Source organism: Bos grunniens, chromosome 22 (assembly GCF_055505025.1).
Source record: "Bos grunniens cultivar Pamir isolate PY7600 chromosome 22, Bosgru_T2T1.0, whole genome shotgun sequence".
Taxonomy (NCBI): Eukaryota; Metazoa; Chordata; class Mammalia; order Artiodactyla; family Bovidae; genus Bos; species Bos grunniens.
The window spans coordinates 13,576,471-13,595,444 of record NC_141186.1 but is presented as its reverse complement, the minus strand read 5'-3'; the positions used below and the strand labels follow the sequence as shown (position 1 = coordinate 13,595,444).

General features: G+C 44.1%; 1 protein-coding gene and 1 long non-coding RNA gene across 2 annotated transcripts; both read right to left on the bottom strand.

Annotated features, from left to right (window-relative positions):
- Positions 1–1,534: 1,534 nt before the first annotated feature.
- Positions 1,535–4,088, bottom strand: LOC147348080 (uncharacterized). The gene is made up of 2 exons (XR_015150970.1): positions 3,208–4,088; positions 1,535–1,885 (listed from the first exon to the last, which is right to left on the bottom strand). It is a non-coding gene; the product is annotated as an uncharacterized LOC147348080 (long non-coding RNA).
- A 5,916-nt stretch (positions 4,089–10,004) lies between these two features.
- Positions 10,005–17,232, bottom strand: ZNF619 (zinc finger protein 619). Its single transcript, XM_086366047.1, has 3 exons — positions 16,897–17,232; positions 16,094–16,210; positions 10,005–11,569 (listed from the first exon to the last, which is right to left on the bottom strand). The coding sequence occupies exons 1-3, from the start codon at positions 16,928–16,930 to the stop codon at positions 10,125–10,127; spliced, it is 1,596 nt and encodes a 531-aa protein (XP_086222173.1). The 5' UTR covers positions 16,931–17,232; the 3' UTR covers positions 10,005–10,124.
- Between the last annotated feature and the right edge of the window lie 1,742 nt (positions 17,233–18,974).

The window sequence follows — 18,974 nt, the reverse complement described above, 5'->3', positions numbered from 1 at the left end:
GGACCATAAAGAAAGCTTAGCACTGAAGAACTGATGCTTTTGAATAGGGGTGTTGGAGAAGACTCTTGAGAGTCCCTTGGGCAGCAAGGAGATCCAACCAGTCAATCCTAAAGGAAATCAGTCCTGAATATTCATTGGAAGGACTGATGCTGAAGCTGAAACTCCAATATTTTGGCCACCTGATGCAAAGAAGTGACTCATTTGAAAAGACCCTGATGCTGGGAAAGATTGAAGGCAGGAGGAGAAGGGGATGACAGAGGATGAGATGGCTGGATGGCATCACCGACTCAATGAGTTTGAGCAGGCTCCGGGAGTTGGAGATGGACAAGGGAAGCCTGGCATGCTGCAGTCCATGGGGTCACAAAGAGTCAGACACAACTGAGCAACTGAACTGCAGACAAAGATATCTGCCACTGGGATAATCTCATCTCATTTTAAACCACATTTCCCCAAACACAACCCCACCTGGGTGGACACTCATCCGCACCTGCCATAACTGCTTGTCAAAGGCAGGCCTGAGTCTGGCACCTACTTCTCCAAACGCTAATTTAAGAAAAGCTGTCAGGAAGCCAGATGCCCTCTGAGCATGCCTTCTGAAGCAAGGCCATGGTCCCCTGGCTTTCTGCACGGCTCTCAGATTTGAGAAAAGGAAGAGTCTCAGATCTAAGGAGAAAAGAGCTCTGAGTGAAACCGCCCCTCTCTTGCAGTCCATGTGAGCATTACTCCCCTTCATATCTCTCACTACCATCCCTGGACTCCCCTAACTCTTAGAACAATGACTGTTCTACGACTCCGTGGCAGCCTGAGCCTCACCCATGGAGTTTTAACTGCTCTGTCCACTTACTGGCAGGGCACAAGGCTTCTAAAAATTTACTACAACACTCCATTATCCAGAACTGAGTCTCGGCTAAAGGAGGGTCCTAGCCTCAGTGACTGCTTGGGTTGGAGTAGAAAGTTATTTTTACTGAATGTGTCAGTAAAGGCAAGTGCAAAGAAAAAGAGAGCAAATCGGGCAATCAGGCAAGAAAAGGGAAATTTATTAGAGGGAAATGGGAGGGTGACTGGCCCTTAAGGAGAACCAGCGTCCTCCCTTTCTTACAGGGTCTTTCTTATACCCCACCAATGAAAAATTCTCTGAAGGGATGGTTAATTTTTAGCCTGTAGTTGAGTCCTGTGGTCACGTAGCAGGAGGTCTGGAATCTGGTGGTCTCGTAGCTTTGAGAAGGTAGGCGCCAGTGAGAAAACAGAATGTCATTTGGGCAATTTGCTTAGTCTCAAGGATCACTGGGATTTTATTCTTTGTTTTTGAGCTCAACATAATGAGCCATCTTAACAATGAGGTGCCATGTGGGCCCTATCAGTGTCCAGTGACCATAACCATTGATAAAGATTCTGTCCTTGACCAAACTCTAGCCAGGCTCCTGTAAGCCCTTTCTTGGCTAGGCTTTTGAACCTTCACCTATAAATGTTAGGGAACCACAAGTCCATGTGCCCAGCGCATTGTAAGGCCAAACAATACCAAAATCTCAGAGTCTGGAACAGAGAAAGGTTTATTGCACAGCCAAGCAAGGAGATGGGTGGCCCATGCCTTAAAAACCCCAAGCTCCCCAAAAGTTCTCAGCAAAGCCCTTTTATAGGAAAGGTTAAGGGAGGGGCGTGGTTAGTTGCTGCAGACTTCTTGATGTCAAATCCTTTGTTCTAGAGGGCAGGTCATGATCAGGTAAAGATGTTCCTGTAAATCTCTACCAGACGAATGTTACTCACCGGAAATACTCTCCCAGAGGCCTATTCTTTTCAGAGGCAAGGCAGTGGAAGCTGCTGTAGGGGAGAAATCATGCCACTATTTGTTCTTCTTATCAGCAACCCAGCTTCCACACTGGAATGACTGTGAAAAGAGAAGGAAAAGCAGGAGAACTATAAACAGAAATGAACAAGATGGAGAGCTATAACTAGAGAGTCAGCCTTGCCACTGCTGAGTTAATTACACACATACATCCCAAAGAAAAAGATCCAAGAGCCACAGAGCCTCCCTCAGTCCATGACCAGAAGTACCTGTTTACCCCGAACATAGAGCACAGAAGAAATCATTGGCGGCATATCCCCACTTCACATAAGTGAAAGTCGCTCAGTCATGTCTGACTCTTTGCAACCCCATGAACTATACAGTCCATGGAATTCTCCAGGCCAGAATACTGGAGTGGGTAGCCTTTCCCTTCTCCAGGGGATCTTCCCAACCCAGGGATCAAACCCAGGTCTCCCGCCTTGCGGACAGATTCTTTACCAGCTAAGCCATAAGGGAAGTCACTTCACAAAAGCCCACCAGCAAATCTACCCCAATCCTGGTCAGCCACAAGCCATCAAAAAGGAGAATCTGAATGCACAGACTGAGCTCACTATGAGCCAGGAAATGTTAATGGAGGATAGTCAGTGTATCTGGTGGAAGATTGTCAAAGATAAATTGCCCAAAGCTTCCCTAAAGTTATCTTTGTTGCAAGGAGACATGGACTACAGGAATGACAGGAAGATTGTAGGGAATTCCTGGTGGTCCAGTGGTTAGGAGTCCATGCTTTCCCAGGCCTGGGTTCAATCCCTGGTTGGAACTAAGATCCCACAAGTTGTGTGGCACAGCAAAAGAAGAAAAAAACAACAGATAGCCATCAAAGAAGTCGGCCACAGATATCTTTTGGGTACTTGCTCCCTTTCCACAGGGCGGGGCCCCAGAAGCTCATTGCATTGTGTGAACCACCCTACCCTCAGAGGAGAGCAGGCCAGAAGTAAGCACTTAAACTGGACAATACAGATTGTTTTTCCTAAGAATATGGACTCAAGCCTGGGAGATTATGCTTGGGTTGGTCCCTAGAATGGAGTTGTAAACGTGGGACCTGTAGCAAATTCTGCCCTGTGCCTGGAGATGAAGAAAACAGGAATTCAAAGAGGGGAGAAGAGGTGGAAGGTGCAAAGCCTGCTTAGACTGAGCCTGAGTGTTGCATGAAGTTCTGACTGGGTTTCTAGCCTCCAGACCCCTCTGCTGTAACCTCACCCTTGGGTGCCAGGATACACACAGGAGTCATAATAAATTAAGTATATCTGAGTTAATTCAAGTGGGTCTCTGCTATTCTTAAACAGATCCTAAATAATATATTTAGCAAGTCATCAGTCAATGCAAATGTCTCAGAACTGAACTCAGGTAAAATGACACCCACATACCTTTCTGGAGGGAAGCAGGCAGTCCTCAAGCAAATCGGCAGGGGTGGGGGAGGTCAACTGGTTATACTGTTATTTCACTTTCAGAAAAAAAATAGAAAGTTGTGAAAGAACACTATGTGTAAGTTTATTTTTACACATCTATCCTTTCTGTGAGCTACATTATGGCCCTTTTCAAAAAAACTCCAGAACATCTAATGAAGTGCCAGACACCTGACAACCCTGAGCCCTGAGTTAGAAAGAATGGCCCATTACTCACCCTTCACCTAGTAGGTGCTGTGGAGACTGATTAATAATGTTCAATTAACAACAGGGGGAAACCCTAAATGCCTGTTGAATTAATGAGTAAAGGAAGAACTAAATGGGAAAACAGAAGTTACCAAAAGTCAGAAAATGATAACTCTCTTGGCTGGGAAGACTCAAAAGCCACTTCCAGCCCAGAGCAGATCTGTTTACTTCATCTACACTTCTTGCTTTCCTCTCTTGGTATAATCTGTTTAGAAGTTCCTCTTTTCTGCAAGAGTCCTTAGTCCCGCCCTTCCTCGTTATAATCCTCTCAGGTGCCTTGAGCCCCTTCTTATTAAACAGTGTTTTGGGGAAGTAAATAGGACAAAATTTATATACATATATACACACACACATACATATATTACATATAAATATATATTATTTCCAACACACACACACATCTCTATAGGTGTGCATGTGAAGAGAAAAAGTTAAAATTTTACATAACCTCCTGCTCCTTCGCACCTCTATAACTCAGCTTGCTCCTTGCAAAATCTGGATCACGTAGGTCACGTAGTCTCAGAAAGTGGGGACTTACAATACTAGGAACTGGAGCTTAACTCTCATCCTTGTCCTGCTCTTTGCAAATGCCCAGCCCCTGCACAGCTGCTTAATCATGCCTGTCCATGTAAAGGTGAGGCACCCCCCTCCCCATCTTGACTGCTATTCCCGTGTGCAAAACCCCTTAGTTTAAACCAGCCTATTAACAGCTAGTGTTGCCCACTATAGTCTGTCTATAATATCTCTGTAACCACTTTGTTCGGGGCTCAGAGCTCGGAGTGTTAACTCCCGTGGGCCCGCGGGAATAATAATCCTGAGTTTTCCAACTCTCCAAGTGTGGTGCCTGGTTTCTTGAGTACTGATTTCTGCAACACATGTGTCAGAAATATGATAATGAAACCATAGTTACTGTCATTTCCCCTACATTTTGACTTTTTCTTTACAATGATTCTGGATAAGGCATCTTTGCATACTGTGGAAGCTCTGACCACAGTTGGGTAAATAAGTTTGATTTGTGCCTGTTAGTCTCTTGTATCGGAGAAGGCAATGGCACCCCACTCCAGTACTCTTGCCTGGAAAATCCCATGGATGGAGGAGCCTGGTAGGCTGCAGTCCATGGGGTCACTGGGAGTCGGACACGACTGAGCAACTTCACTTTCACTTTTCACTTTCATGCATTGGAGAAGGAAATGGCAACCCACTCCAGTGTTCTTGCCTGGAGAATCCCAGGGATGGGGGAGCCTGGTGGGCTGCTGTCTATGGGGTCGCACAGAGTCAGACATGACTGAAGTGACTTAGCAGCAACAGCAGCAGCAGCAGCAGTCTCTTGTATTACATAAACCTTATCAAGAAATGAGAATAAAGGAAAAAATCCTTAACACCCTACCAATCTTTTAAATTTCTCCCTATGCTGAGGGAATTTTTGGGGCTAATAAAAATTTTCTATGTCTCAATTATATAACTATATTCATTTGTCAAAACTCGCCAAACTGTATATTTAAAAGGATGAAGTAACTGTCTATAAAGTATATCTCAATAAACCTAACCAAAATCCAAACCCAATCTTTATGCCCAACGTACATATCATTTTCTTAGTATCCATCCCCATCTAATTATTTAAAAGTAACTTCTATGTCACTACACTGTCTGAAGCTGTCATTCTGAGAAAGGACAGGGCATCTAACCACTGGATGAAAAGTGTGATCAAGCCAGTGAGATCATAACATCTGGTCAGATCAGCATCCTTTAAACTCTTGTGTTATCAAAATCGTTAATTAGAAAATTAATTCAAAAGCACCCCACCTCCAGGACTTCCCTGGTGGTCCAGCGGTTAAGTCTCTGCACTGCCAATGAAGGAGGCTCAGGTTCAATCACTGGTCGGGAAACTAAGATCCCATATGGTGCCCAGCTTGGCCAAAACATAAGATGACAATAACAATAATCAAATTAAATATAAAAAGTACCACCCCTCACAAACGACTGATAGGGGCCGTGGAGCAGATGTGAACATGTGAGGGCAGGCATGGTAACTGACCAGGAGCAGGCTCTCCTCTAAGACAGGAGCAGCAGCAAGTCACGGCTGGGCTTCTCTTCCCTCCGGTGTTTCCCACTGTGATGCCAACAAGATCACCCCGTGTCTAATTTAGAGACACACCCAGAGGCCTGCCCTCAATGGCACAAGTCACTTTTGTACCTACATACTTGAATAGGCACTAAAGTTAAATAGTGACATGGATGGGAGTAGCAAAGAAACCCAAACAGAAAAACCACATCCTTTTTCAATCATATTCTTGTCACTGATTATTTTCCTGCTCTCTAGCTTGGTTACACAAGATCCTGATAATGGTCATTATCAAGGTAATAGAAATCCAAGGCTAGATGCCCCACAGTGAACTTTGCTACTGGCCCCACCAAAGAGCTCTCCTGAAATTCTGAAAGTAACCACTGGATAGTTTTTATGGTTACTTCCTCCCACAGACTGCATTTCCTCTACTTGGTGAATTACAATAGCCCTTCTCAGTTGTAATGCCATCCTCCCAAAACCCAAAATGTTCTATGAACTCTTCCAACTCTAGTATTAGAAGGCAGAAGTGGACTGACGGTAGGCCACAACTGGGCATGATAAAGAACAAATACTGGAACCTCCCTGGTGGTCCAGTGGCTAAGACTCTGTGCTCCCAATGCAGAAGGCCCAGGTTCAATCCTTGGTAAGGGAGCTAGATCTCACATGCTGCAACTGAGAGTTCATATGCTGCAACAAAGACTCGAAGCAGCCAAAAAAAAAAAGGAACAAATACTACTGGGAGTTCCCGGGTGGCCCAATGGTTAGGATTCTAGGCTTTTACTACCTTGGCCTGCGTTCAGTCCCTGGTCAGGGAACTGAGATCCAGTAAGCACCATGGTGCAGTCAGAAAAAGAAAAAGGAACGAACACTACCATTTCGTACCAGGGGAAAGTGAAGGTGTTACTTGCTCAGTCGTGTCCAACTCTTTGTGCAACCCCAAGAATCTATACATGGACATCAGCAGATGGTCAATACCAAAATCAGGTGGATTATACTGTTTGCAGCCAAAAATGGAGAAGCTCTATACAGTCAGCAAAAACAAGACCAGGAGCTAACTATGGCTCAGATCATGAACTCCATATTGCCAGATTCTGACTTAAAATTGAAGAAAGAGGGAAAGCCACTAGACCATTCAGGTATGACCTAAAGCAAATACCTTATGATTATACAGTGGAAATGACAAACAGATTCAAGGGATTAGATCTGATAGACAGAATGCCTTAAGAACTATGGATGGAGGTTTGTGACATTGTATAGGAGGCAGTGATCAAGACCATACCCAAGAAAAAGAAATGCAAAAAGGCGAAATGGTTGTCTGAGGAGGTCTTACAAATAGCTGAGAAAAGAAGAGATGTCAAAGGCAAGGAGAAAAGGAAAGATGTGCCCATTTGAATGCAGAGTTCCAAAGAACAGCAAGGAGAGATAAGAAAGCCTTCCTCAGGGATCAATGCAAAGAAATAAAGGAAAAAAATAGAATGGGAAAGACTAGAGGTCTGTTCAAGAAAATTACAGATACCAAGGGAACATTTCATGCAAAGATGGGCACAATAAAGAACAGAAATGGGATGAACCTAACAGAAGCAGAAGATATTAAGAGGTAGCAAGAATACACAGAAGAACTATACAAAAAAGATCTTCATGACCCAATCACGATGATGTGATCACTCACCTAGAGCCAGACATTCTGGAATGTGAAGTCAAGTGGGCCTTAGAAAGCATCACTACAAACAAAGCTAATGGAGGTGATGAAATTCCAGTTGAGCTATTTCAAATCGTAAAAGATGATGCTGTGAAAGTGCTGCACTCAATATGCCAGTAAATTTGGAAAATGCAGCAGTAGCCACAGGACTGGAAAAGGTCAGTTTTTATTCCAAACCTAAAGAAAGGCAATGCCAAAGAATTTTCAAACTACCACACAAGTGCATTCATCTCACACGCTACCAAAGTAATGCTCAAAATTCTCCAAGCTAACCTTCAACAGCATGTGAACCAAGAACTTCCAGATGTTCAAGTTGGATTTAGAAAAGGCAGAGGAACTGGAGATCAAATTGCCAACATCTGTTGGATCATTGAAAAAGCAAGAGAATTCCAGAAAAACATCTACTTTATTGATTATGCCAAAGCCTTTGCCTGTGTGGATCACAAGAAACTGTGGAAATTTTTTAAAGAGATGGGAATACCAGACCACCTGACCTTCCTCCTGAGAAATCTATGCAGGTAAAGAAGTAACAGTTAGAACTGGACATGGAACAACAGACTGGTTCAAATCGGGAAAGGAGTATGTCAAGGCAGTATATTGTCACCCTGCTTATTTAACTTATATGCAGAGTACCTCGTGAGGAATGTTGGACTGGATGAAGCATAAGTTGGAATCAAGATTGCCAGAGAAATATCAATAACCTCAGATACGAAGACGACAGTGAGAGACTTTATTTTTTTGGGCTCCAATATCACTGCAGATGGTGACTGCAGCCATGAAATTAAAAGACACTTGCTCTTTGGAAGAAAAGCTATGACAAACCTAGACAGCATATTAAAAAGCAGAAACATTACTTTGCCAACAATTGTCTGTCTAGTCAAAGCTATGATTTTTTCAGTAGTCATGTGTGCACGTAAGAGTTGGACCATAAAGAAAGCTGAGTGCATAAGAATTGATGCTTTTGAAAAATAAACAAATGGGGCCTAATCAAAATTAAAAATTTTTGCACAACAAAGGAAACTATAAGCAAGGTGAAAAGACAGCCTTCAGAATGGGAGAAAATAATAGCAAATGAAGCAACTGACAAAGAATTAATCTCAGAAATATATAAGCAACTCCTCCAGCTCAATTCCAGAAAAATAAACGACCCAATCAAAAAATGGGCCAAAGAACTAAACAGACATTTCGCCAAAGAACTAAACAGACATTTCTCCAAAGAAGACATACAGATGGCTAATAAACACATGAAAAGATGCTCAACATCACTCATTATGAGAGAAATGCAAATCAAAACCATAATGAGGTACCATTTCACACCAGTCAGAATGGCTGTGATCCAAAAGTCTACAAGCAATAAATGCTGGAGAGGGTGTGGAGAAAAGGGAACCCTCTTACACTGTTGGTGGGAATGCAAACCAGTACAGCCACTATGGAGAACAGTGTGGAGATTCCTTAAAAAACAAAATAGAACTGCCATATGACCCAGCAATCCCACTACAGGGCATACACACCAACGAAACCAGAATTGAAAGAGACACGTGTACCCCAATGTTCATCGCAGCACTGTTTATAATAGCCAGGACATGGAAGCAACCTAGATGTCCATCGGCAGACGAATGGATAAGAAAGCTGTACATATACACAATGGAATATTACTCAGCCATTAAAAAGAATACATTTGAATCAGTTCTAATGAGGTGGATGAAACTGGAGTCTATTATATACAGTGAAGTAAGCCAGAAAGAAAAACACCAACACAGCATTCTAACACATACATATGGAATTTAGAAAGATGGTAACGATGACCCTGTATGTGAGACAGCAAAAGAGACACAGGTGTATAGAACAGTAATTTGGACTCTATGGGAGAGGGCGAGGGTGGGGTGGTTTGGGAGAATGGCATTGAAACATGTATATTATCATATGTGAAACGAATCGCCAGACCAGGTTTGATGCATGACACAGGGTGCTCAGGGCTGGTGCACTGGGATGACCCAGAGGGATGCGATGGGGAGGAAGGTGGGAGAGGGGTTCAGGATGGGGAACACATGTACACCAGTGGCAGATTCATGTCAATGTATGGCAAAAGCAATACAATATTGTAAAGTAATTAGCCTCCAATTAAATAAATTTATATTAAAAAAAAAAGAATTGATGCTTTTGAACTGTGGTGTTGGAGAAGACTCTTGAGAGTCCCTTGGGCAGCAAGGAGATCCAACCAGTCCATCCTAAAGGAAATCAGTCCTGAATATTTATTGGAAGGACTGATGCTGAAGCTGAAAGTCCAATACTTTGGCTACCTAATGCGAAGAACTGACTCACTAGAAAAGACCCTGATGCTGGAAAAGATTGAAGGCCGGAGGAGAAGGGGATGACAGAGGATGAAATGGTTGGATGCATCACTGGCTCAATGGACATGGGTTTCAGTAAGCTCTGGGAGCTGGTGATGGACAGGGAAGCCTGGCGTGCTTCAGTCCACAGGGTTGCAAATAGTTGGACACGACTGAGCGACTGAACTGAACTAATGGACTGTAGGCCACTAGACTCCTCTGGCCATGGAATTATCCAGGCAAGAATACTAGAGTAGGTAGCCATTCCCTTCTCCAGGGAATGTTCCCGACCCAGGGATTGAACTCAGGTATCCTGCACTGCAGGCAGATTCTTCATCATTTGAGCCACCAGGGAAGCCCTACCAGGAGACAGAAGAGGGTAATCAAACTTCGTCCTTAAGTATGAGAACTTAAGTGGAGCTGGGAAAACAATAATGACTTACTTATAGGAGACCAGAAGAGTATCTTTAAAGACATGAGCAGAAGCCCAGAGGAGTCTGCCACTCTAGGGATGATGGAGTTGGGGACATGCAGGAGCTCACAGGGAATGAGGTAAAGGGTTCAGGCTATGAGTAGTTGACTTCCAAGGAGAAGCATGATTCTGAAAGAAATGCACAACTTGGACAGGTGAAGACATGGCCATTTCCGATGAGGGGAGCAGCAGGAAGAGAGGCACAGAAGTAGGAAGCAGCGGTGCCTGTGGACAAGACAGGGGCGCCCCTGGCATGGCTGGGGCAGGTCGCGCATGTTGGGGAGACAGAGGGGATAGGACTGAAGTGGGGCGGCAGGGCTTCACTGGGGATGGCCTTGTAACTCGGTCGGGTTTCTTCCTGGTGTGCAGTTTCTGATGGTGAATGAAACTTGTGCTCCATCTGAAGGATTTAACACACACTTTACACTCATAAGGTTTCTCCCCAGTGTGAACTTGCTGATGCTGAACCAGGGTGATTTTCTGATTGAACGCCTTCCCACACTCCTGGCATTCATAAGGTTTCTCCCCAGTGTGGATTCTCTGATGTACTATAAAGCGTGAGCTACAACTGAAAGTTTTCCAACATTCGTTACATTTATAGAGCTTTTCCCCAGTGTGGAACCTCTGGTGCTGGAGAAACAGTGAACTCCGGTGGAAAGCCTTGCTGCACTCCTTACATTTGTAAGGTTTCTCTCCAATGTGGATCCTCTGATGCTGAATCAGGACTGAATTTGAACTGAAGCTTTTCCCACACTCCTTACATTCGTACGGCTTCTCCCCAGTGTGAATTCGCTCATGGATGACACGGTCATAGTTACACTTAAAGGCCTTCCCACATTCCTTACACTTAAAGGGTTTCTCCTCAGTGTGGATTCGCTGATGCCAGATAAGTTTTGAGTTGTAGCTGAAGGTTTTCCCACAGTCCTTACATTCGTAGGGCTTCTCTCCCCCGTGGAGTTTCTGATGCTGAAGGAGGTGCGAGTTTTGATTGAAAGCTTGTCCACATTCCTGGCAAGAGTACGGTTTCTCCCCAATGTGGATCTTCTGGTGCCGTGACAGATTTGAGTTATATCTGAAGACTTTGCCACATTCTTTGCATTTGTAGGGCTTCTTGTCCATGTGAATTCTCTGATGCTGGTGAAGGTCTGAATGTTGGTTGAAATATCTGCCACACTCACCACAATTATAAAATACCTGTTCTCTAGGGAGGCCCTGCTTAGTAATGAGATGCATGCAGACACCACGGCTTCCTTGCAATTGTCTGGCTATCTCTTCTCTTTCAACAGTGGAGGATGGATGATCCTGGACTGGCAAATCTGTGAAATCGCCGTTCTTTGAGTGTTTTTTCTTCCCTGGGTCATACAGCTGCAGCTTCTCTAAGCTCTTCTCAAAGAGAGGGTGCCTGGGAACATCCACCAGCAGCACCTCCATTATCAACTTGTGAGACTCTGGTCCCTTTGAAATCCTCAGCTCTGCACTCTGCCCTCCATTCTCAGTCTTGGTTTTACCACCTACCATGATGAAAATATAACATGATATCACTGAATCACTCTGCTGTACATCTGAAACACAACACTGTTAATCAACTGTATTCTAATATGAAATAAAAATTTTAAATAAGTAATAAAGACACAGAAACACTGAAAGTGAAGGGATGGAAAAAGATATTCCATGGAAATGGAAATAAAAAGAAAGCTGGAGTAGCAATACTCATACCAGACACAATACAGTTTAAAACAAAGACTGTAACAACAAAAAAAGGGTATTATATAATGATAAAGGTATCCCAAAAAAGAAATAAAAGAAAACATAATAGTCACCTAGTTATACTGAAAGGAGAAAGGGATTAAGCAGTACTATTAATGCCACGACCAGGACATGTGTACTTCTGGAGAGAGACATAGCCTCCTGATGATACCCTGAGGGAAAAGTAAAAATATTAGAGGTAAAGAAAGCAAGCAATGCCATTAGGACAACAAAATCATTACAGACAGCAAAAACTATTAATGGAGACAAATGGAAAAAGAAAAAACAGGAATAGGGTGGAGAAAATGCTGAATGGGAAGCAATTAAAAAAGCAGAGGGAGGGAATTCCCTGGCAATCCAGTGGTTAGGACTTAGCATTCTCACTTCTGTGGCCCTGGGTTCAATCCCTGGTCGAGAACTAAGATCCCACAAATCACAACGCATGGCCAAAAGAAAAGAAAGCAGATGGAGCTGAGGTTGAAGAAGAAGATCTGGAGCAAAAAGAGCTGGGTAAGCAGCTCTCACAGCACACAGCATCCAGAGGGCTGGAAGATGCTGTCTGCAACAGTGGATCTCAAAGCCCCCGTGAAGGCAAGAAACTGTCCGAATGCTTTAGAATATTTTGTAATGTTTAAAGAAATGTTTTATATTGCAGGCCTGACTGGGGAAAGGACGGTTTGTAATACTGCAGGTTGTGAGGAGTTCATAAAAGGAACGTAATTGCAAAACTTGTGTGCTGTCCAGTGGGAGAGAGACTTAACTGTGGAAGGAAAAAAGACATGGCTGGTTCAGACCCTTCTAGGACTGCAGACGGCCACTGGTGGGGAAGGGGGACCCACACTCTTACTGGTGGCGCTACAACAGAGAAGCCACGTTTGCCTTTCCAGGCACCAAGGATTTGACAAGTGAAACTTGTGGCTTAGTGTTTCTCAAGTGTTTCTGACCATGACTCACTGTTTAGATCCCATGGAAACAGGAGTTTTGAAGAACACTACCCTTAATAAGAATGATGAATATATGATGGATTTTATACTAGTTTGGTCTATTTTATTTAAGTCTAGCCCAATCTAGTCTACTTTTTAAATGGTGAGCACAACTCACTAAGGAGTTGCAACCCAGAATTTTAAAAACACAGTTCAAGATTCTCAAGAACAGAGGTCTTCAAAGTGTGGTCCCAGGACCATCATGGTCTGGGAACTCGTTAGAAATGCAGATTCCCAGGCCCTACCCCAGTCTACCAAACTAGAATTTCTGGAGGTGGCATCCAGCAGTCTGTGTTTAACAAGCGCTGCAAGTGATTCTGACGCCCACTAGGGTTTGATATGGTTTTTCCTGTGGTCATGTATGGATGTGAGAGTTGGACTGTGAAGAAGGCTGAGCGCTGAAGAATTGATGCTTTTGAACTGTGGTGTTGGAGAAGACTCTTGAGAGTCCCTTGGACTGCAAGGAGATCCAACCAGTCCATTCTGAAGGAGATCAGCCCTGGGATTTCTTTGGAAGGAATGATGCTAAAGCTGAAACTCCAGTACTTTGGCCACCTCATGCGAAGAGTTGACTCATTGGAAAAGACTCTGATGCTGGGAGGGACTGGGGGCAGGAGGAGAAGGGGACGCCAGAGGATGAGATGGCTGGATGGCATCACTGACTCGATGGACGTGAGTCTGGGTGAACTCCGGGAGTTGGTGATGGACAGGGAGGCCTGGCATGCTGCGATTCATGGGGTCGCAAAGAGTCGGACACGACTGAGCGACTGATCTGATCTAGAAACTAAAAGAGGCAGCTGGAGGCTGTGTTTTAAATTGTTTTAGGTTGCATTGTCTGATTAGGGCCATTAACCACATGTGGCTATTAATTAAAATGGAACCAAGTTAAAAATTCAGTTCCTCAGTTGTATCACCAACATCTCAAGTGCTCACGTGGCTAATGGCTCCCATATTGGACAGTGCAGATACATAACATTTCCATCACTGAATAAAAGTGCTACTGGACAAAGCTGTTGACAGGCTAATGGACCATGTGCAGCTGTGGCAAAGAGAGACACTGACAACTGCAGGTGGGCCCCTGGGAAAGCTTTTTACATCAAGGTGGGCTCAAGTGTTGGAGTCAATCTAAAGGCACTAGATGAAGACAGAACTGGGGTGAGTAAGAAAGGGCATTTGGTTTACAGAGGTTCTGAATAGCATTAGGAATTGAGGGAGTTTAAGAACAGGGGCGACCGAATGAGAAAGACTCTCCACCAAATCTGTGGATAGTTCTTTACATTTAACTTCAATTCATTATCTTTCAAAAAAGGGGAATTTCCTGGCAGCCCAGTGGCTATGACTCCGTGCTTCCACTGCAGCAGGGCAGGGGTTCTTCTACTCCCTGGTTGAGGAACGAAGATCCCTCACCCAAAAGACAAAAAAAGAAACCACTCATTCCCAATAAATAAACATGTTTTCTACAAATCAACTGATGTGAAACTTCACATGAATAGAATGAAAGAAAAGAATCATACGATCATCTCAACAGTTAAAGGCTACCCTGAAAGGTCAGTTGGTAAAGAATGTGCCTGCAATGCAAGAGACCCCAGTTCGATTCCTGGGTCAGGAAGATCCACTGGAGAAGGGAAAGGCTACCCACTCCAGTATTCTGGCCTAGAGAATTTCATGGACTGTACAGTCCATGGGGTTGCAAAGAGTTGACACAACTGAGCGACTTTCACTTTCAATAGGTAAAGGAAAAGAATTTCACAAAATTCAACATTCACCATAAAAACTCTTAGCAAATTAGGTAGAGAAGGAACATGGGCTTCCCTTGTAGCTCAGTTGGTAAAGAATCTGCCTACAATGCAGGAGTTACTAGTTTGATTCTGAGGTTGAGAAGATCCCCTGGAGAAGGAAATGGCAACCCATTCCAGTATTCTAACCCTGGAGAAGCCCATGGACAGAGGAGCCAGGCAGGCTATTGTCCATGGGGTCACAAGAGTTGGACATGACTTAGCAACTAAACCACCGCCACAGGGAAGGAACATATGTCAACATAAAAAAGGCCATAAATGAAACGCCCACAGCTAACATCATACTCAAGAGTGAAAGGTTGAAAGTTTTCCCTCCAAGATTAGGTACAAGAGCATCCACTCTCACCACTCCAATTTAACACAATGCTGAAAATCCTAGCTAAAGCAAACAGACAAAAAGAAGAAGAAAGAAATAAAAGAAATAAAAGGTACCAGAATTGGGAAGGAAGAGATACAATTTGTTCTATTTGCACATAACAAGATTTAAAATATAGAAAATCCTTCAGACTCAACAAAAAGAATAGTTAAATCTAATCAGTGAATTCAGTAAAGCTGCAGGATATACAATTAACATATAGAAATCTGAATACTTTCTATACACTAACAATGAGTTTTCTGAGAAATAAAGAAATTGATCCCATTTATAACAGCATCAAAAACACTAAAATACTTAGGAATAAATTTAACCAAGGGGCTGAAAGATCTCTACTCTGAAAACTACAAGACATGGATGAAAACGACCAAAGAAGACACAAATAAATGGAAAAATACTCCATGTTTGTGAACTGGGAGAGTTAATACTGTTCAAATGTCAAAACTGGACTTCTCTGGTAGTCCAGTGGTTAAGAATCCACCTGCCAATGCCAGGAACACGGGTTCAATCCCTGTTCCAGGAAGATCCCACATGCCTTGGAGCAACTAAGCCTGTACACCACAACGACTAAGCCTGTGCTCCAGACCCTGTGCTCCGCGACGAGAGAAGCCACTGCAACAAAAAAGCCTTGCGCCACAAGAAGAGGAGCCTCTGCTCGTTGTAAAGAGAAAACCTGAACACATCAAGGAAGACCCAGCACAGCCATAAATAAATAAATCTTAAAAAACAAAAGTCAGTACTGCTGAAAGTCATCTGTAGAGTCTATGCAATCTCTATCAAGTTGCCAACGGCATTTTTTTTTTAACAAAAGTAGAAAAACACTCCCCCAAATAAATACGGTTTCTTTCAAAAGCTACTTCCCAATTTAGTGTTTAGGGATTTATAAAAAGTCCATTCTTCTGCTACAGTTTCTCTCTCACAGACACACAAACACATACAAAATGTCCTTACAGAAACAAGTTCTCTGTTTTGTATATATTCTTAAGTTAATCAACAGAAGTCTATCTGCACTAGTAAAGGTTTGAAATCCTTTAGCTTTACAAAGAAGAATGACAGAAAATGAAAGGTCTGGACTCGTCTTTTCCAGTTTGGGGCTGAAGCTCTATGGAGAAGAGAATGGCAGGTTTTCCTGCTTACCTCCGCAGGTGCCTCTCGGGTCCTCTCCCCTGACCAGTGTCCAGGGATCCAGGCGCCCTGGTTCTTCCCCTCGCTCCAGCCAGAAGATCAGATCTGGTTTGGGGAATGGAAATGCTGCTGAAGGACACAGAAAAGGAATAGAAAGTTGAGGAGAGTCTCCTCGGACCCCTCTCAGTCTACCCTCCGCTTTGCCAGGTGGAAAGAGCAATGACGTCCCAGGAGACGAAGGGAGGCCAGAGTGGAGAGACTCTGGGGATGAAAGGAGGGCTCAAACTGTTTTGCCCAGGAAGCTTATTCTGGCTCTGAAAGCACAGGAAGTCCACACTGTCACTGGAAGTGTGTATAGAAGGCCTTAGGAGACTCTCACACGGAGGAGATGGGGTCACAGTCTCCTCCAGGGAACTGAAAGAGTGAAGGAACGAATATGGAACCTTCTCAGTGCTCTGACCCCAGGGCAAAGCCCCTCCCAGGAGAATTCCCAAGGGGAAAGAAGGAAGTTTTTTTTTTCTTTTGGGCACACTGCTCAACCTGTGGGATCTAAGTTCCCCAATCAAGGATTGAACCCACACCCTTGGCAGTGTGGAGTCCTAACCACTGGACTGCCACGGAATTTCAGGGAAGTCTTGTTTAAAACTGAAATGAACCCAGATCTTTCTCCAGTAGTTAGTTACTCCTGCAACTGAGGATCAGGGAGCTCAGCTCATGGAGCATCAATTCTGATGGTATTAGAGATCCCACATACATTATAGAGGAAGCCAGGAGCCCCCAAGGGCAGAAGCTGAGTTTTAGGAAGAAGGACTCACTCAAGGAAGTTATGTTTGGGTAATTCTCCAGCATCACCTCCCTGTACAGGGCCCTCTGCGCAGAGTCCAGGCTGGCCTATTGGTTCTGGGTGAAGTACACGGCCACGTCCTCAAAGGTCACTAGCTCCTGAAACAACAGGCTTCTTCTCAAGCCCCGGACGGAGGCAAAGGGAGGGGCCTGAACTTCAGGGAGGGCGAGTCCTGGAATAAAGAGCCACCAAAAAAGAAGCAGAGGACTTGTAGCCATCACTGTAAAGACCCGTTTAGACAAGAACCACTGCTAGATGCAAAATCTAGGAGGAAATGTTGATAAGCAGGATATCTGCATGATTTTAAATGATTCCCAATAGATTTCTAATCAGTTGCAGGGGGAAAAAATAATAACTATACAGTGAAGAAATCAGATAACACCTTGACCAGGAAATCTAAAGTTGGCTAGTGTGACTGATGAACTGGATTTATAATTTTAATTCATTTTAATCTAAATAGGCACCTAGGTAGCTAGTGGCTCCCTTACTGAACAGTGGAGAACAGACACTTTGCTGACCCTGAATGTTAATATTCTGCCTCTACTTCATTGAAAGTCAGCAGCTGAAAGCACAGTCCTGACCATCTTCTCTCACATTAGGGCTTCCACCCTCCACACCTCTCTAATTACTTATGTATCCTTTGTTCTTTGTTCTCTGCAACATGCAGATTCTCAACATCCAGCTCCATCTCTCATCATTCTGCTTCATTCCCTTGCTGACACTTCTTCCCTCTCCATTATTAAATTAACAGGGGACTTCCCTCGTGGTCCAGCGGTTAAGAATCTGCCGGCTAATACAGGGGACTGGGGTTCAAGCCCTGGTCCAGAAAGATTTCACATGGCATGGTGGAACTAACCCCGTACACCACAACTACTGAGCCTGTGCTCTAGAGCCCGTGCTCTGCAACAAGAGAAGCCACAACAGTGAGAAGCCCACACCACTAGGGAGCAGCCCCTGCCCCTGCAACTAGGGAAAACCTGTGTGCAGCAACGAAGACCCAGCAAAGCCAAAAATAAATACATTAAAAAAAATCAATGGGGCTGTTGATTCCCCTACATGGGAAGTGGGTTTCAGAGGCAGCACAGATTCATGACAAACAGCAGAGACTTTAGAGCTGTGGTTCTCAGTGGGGGGCAATTGTGCTCATCAGGGAATATGTGGCGGTGTCTGGAGACGGTTTCCGTTGCCACCACCTCCGGAGGGTGGTGATGCTACCGGCACCTAGTGGTTAGAGGCCACGGGTGCATGTTACTTAACATCCTACAGTACACAGGAGGGTCCCCCACAGCAAAGGATTACCTGGCCCAAAACAGCAACAGTGCTGAGGTTGACGAACGCAGCTCTACAGTCACACTCCCGAGGTTCAAATTCCACCACTATAGCCATTAGCTGTATGAACTTAGATGAGCCACTTAACGTTTTGTGCCTCAATTTCTTCATCTAAAAAACTGTGATCCTAGCAATACCAAGCTGACGAGGATCTTGTAAGGATGGGATGAATTAGTATGTGTAAAGCAAACATCACCTGGCACATGATAATATATAAATCTGAGCACTTATTACAACAACAGATGAGACTGGGGGAACTTCCTAGATGATTCCAAATAACAAGTGTTTCTCGTAAGAGACTGTAGCAAAGACTGACAGTTATTAATATATCTATCCATCCATCTATCTCACTTCTAAGAGGTTTCTAAAAGAGAAGAGCTGAGAGGTTTGCATTTTTAGCATCTCCTCTTCTAGGTGGAATGTACATGAATGCTGGAGATCAGGCAGCCGCCTTAGACTGTGAAGTAACCCTGGGCAGGACAGCCAGTGCTAGGATGGTGGAGCAGAAAGACAGAAAGAACCTGCATGTGTGACAATAGTGGAGCCATCACACTCGCCCTAGACTGCCTCTCCCAGACTTCTCTGGTGTGAGAGAGAAGGTTTTTTCCTGTTTAAGCCACGTTTAAGCCACTGTCACTTGGGGTTTGTTTGGCCACACCACAGAGCATGGAGGATCTTAGTTCCCTGACCAGGGATAAAACCCACACCCACTGCAGTGGA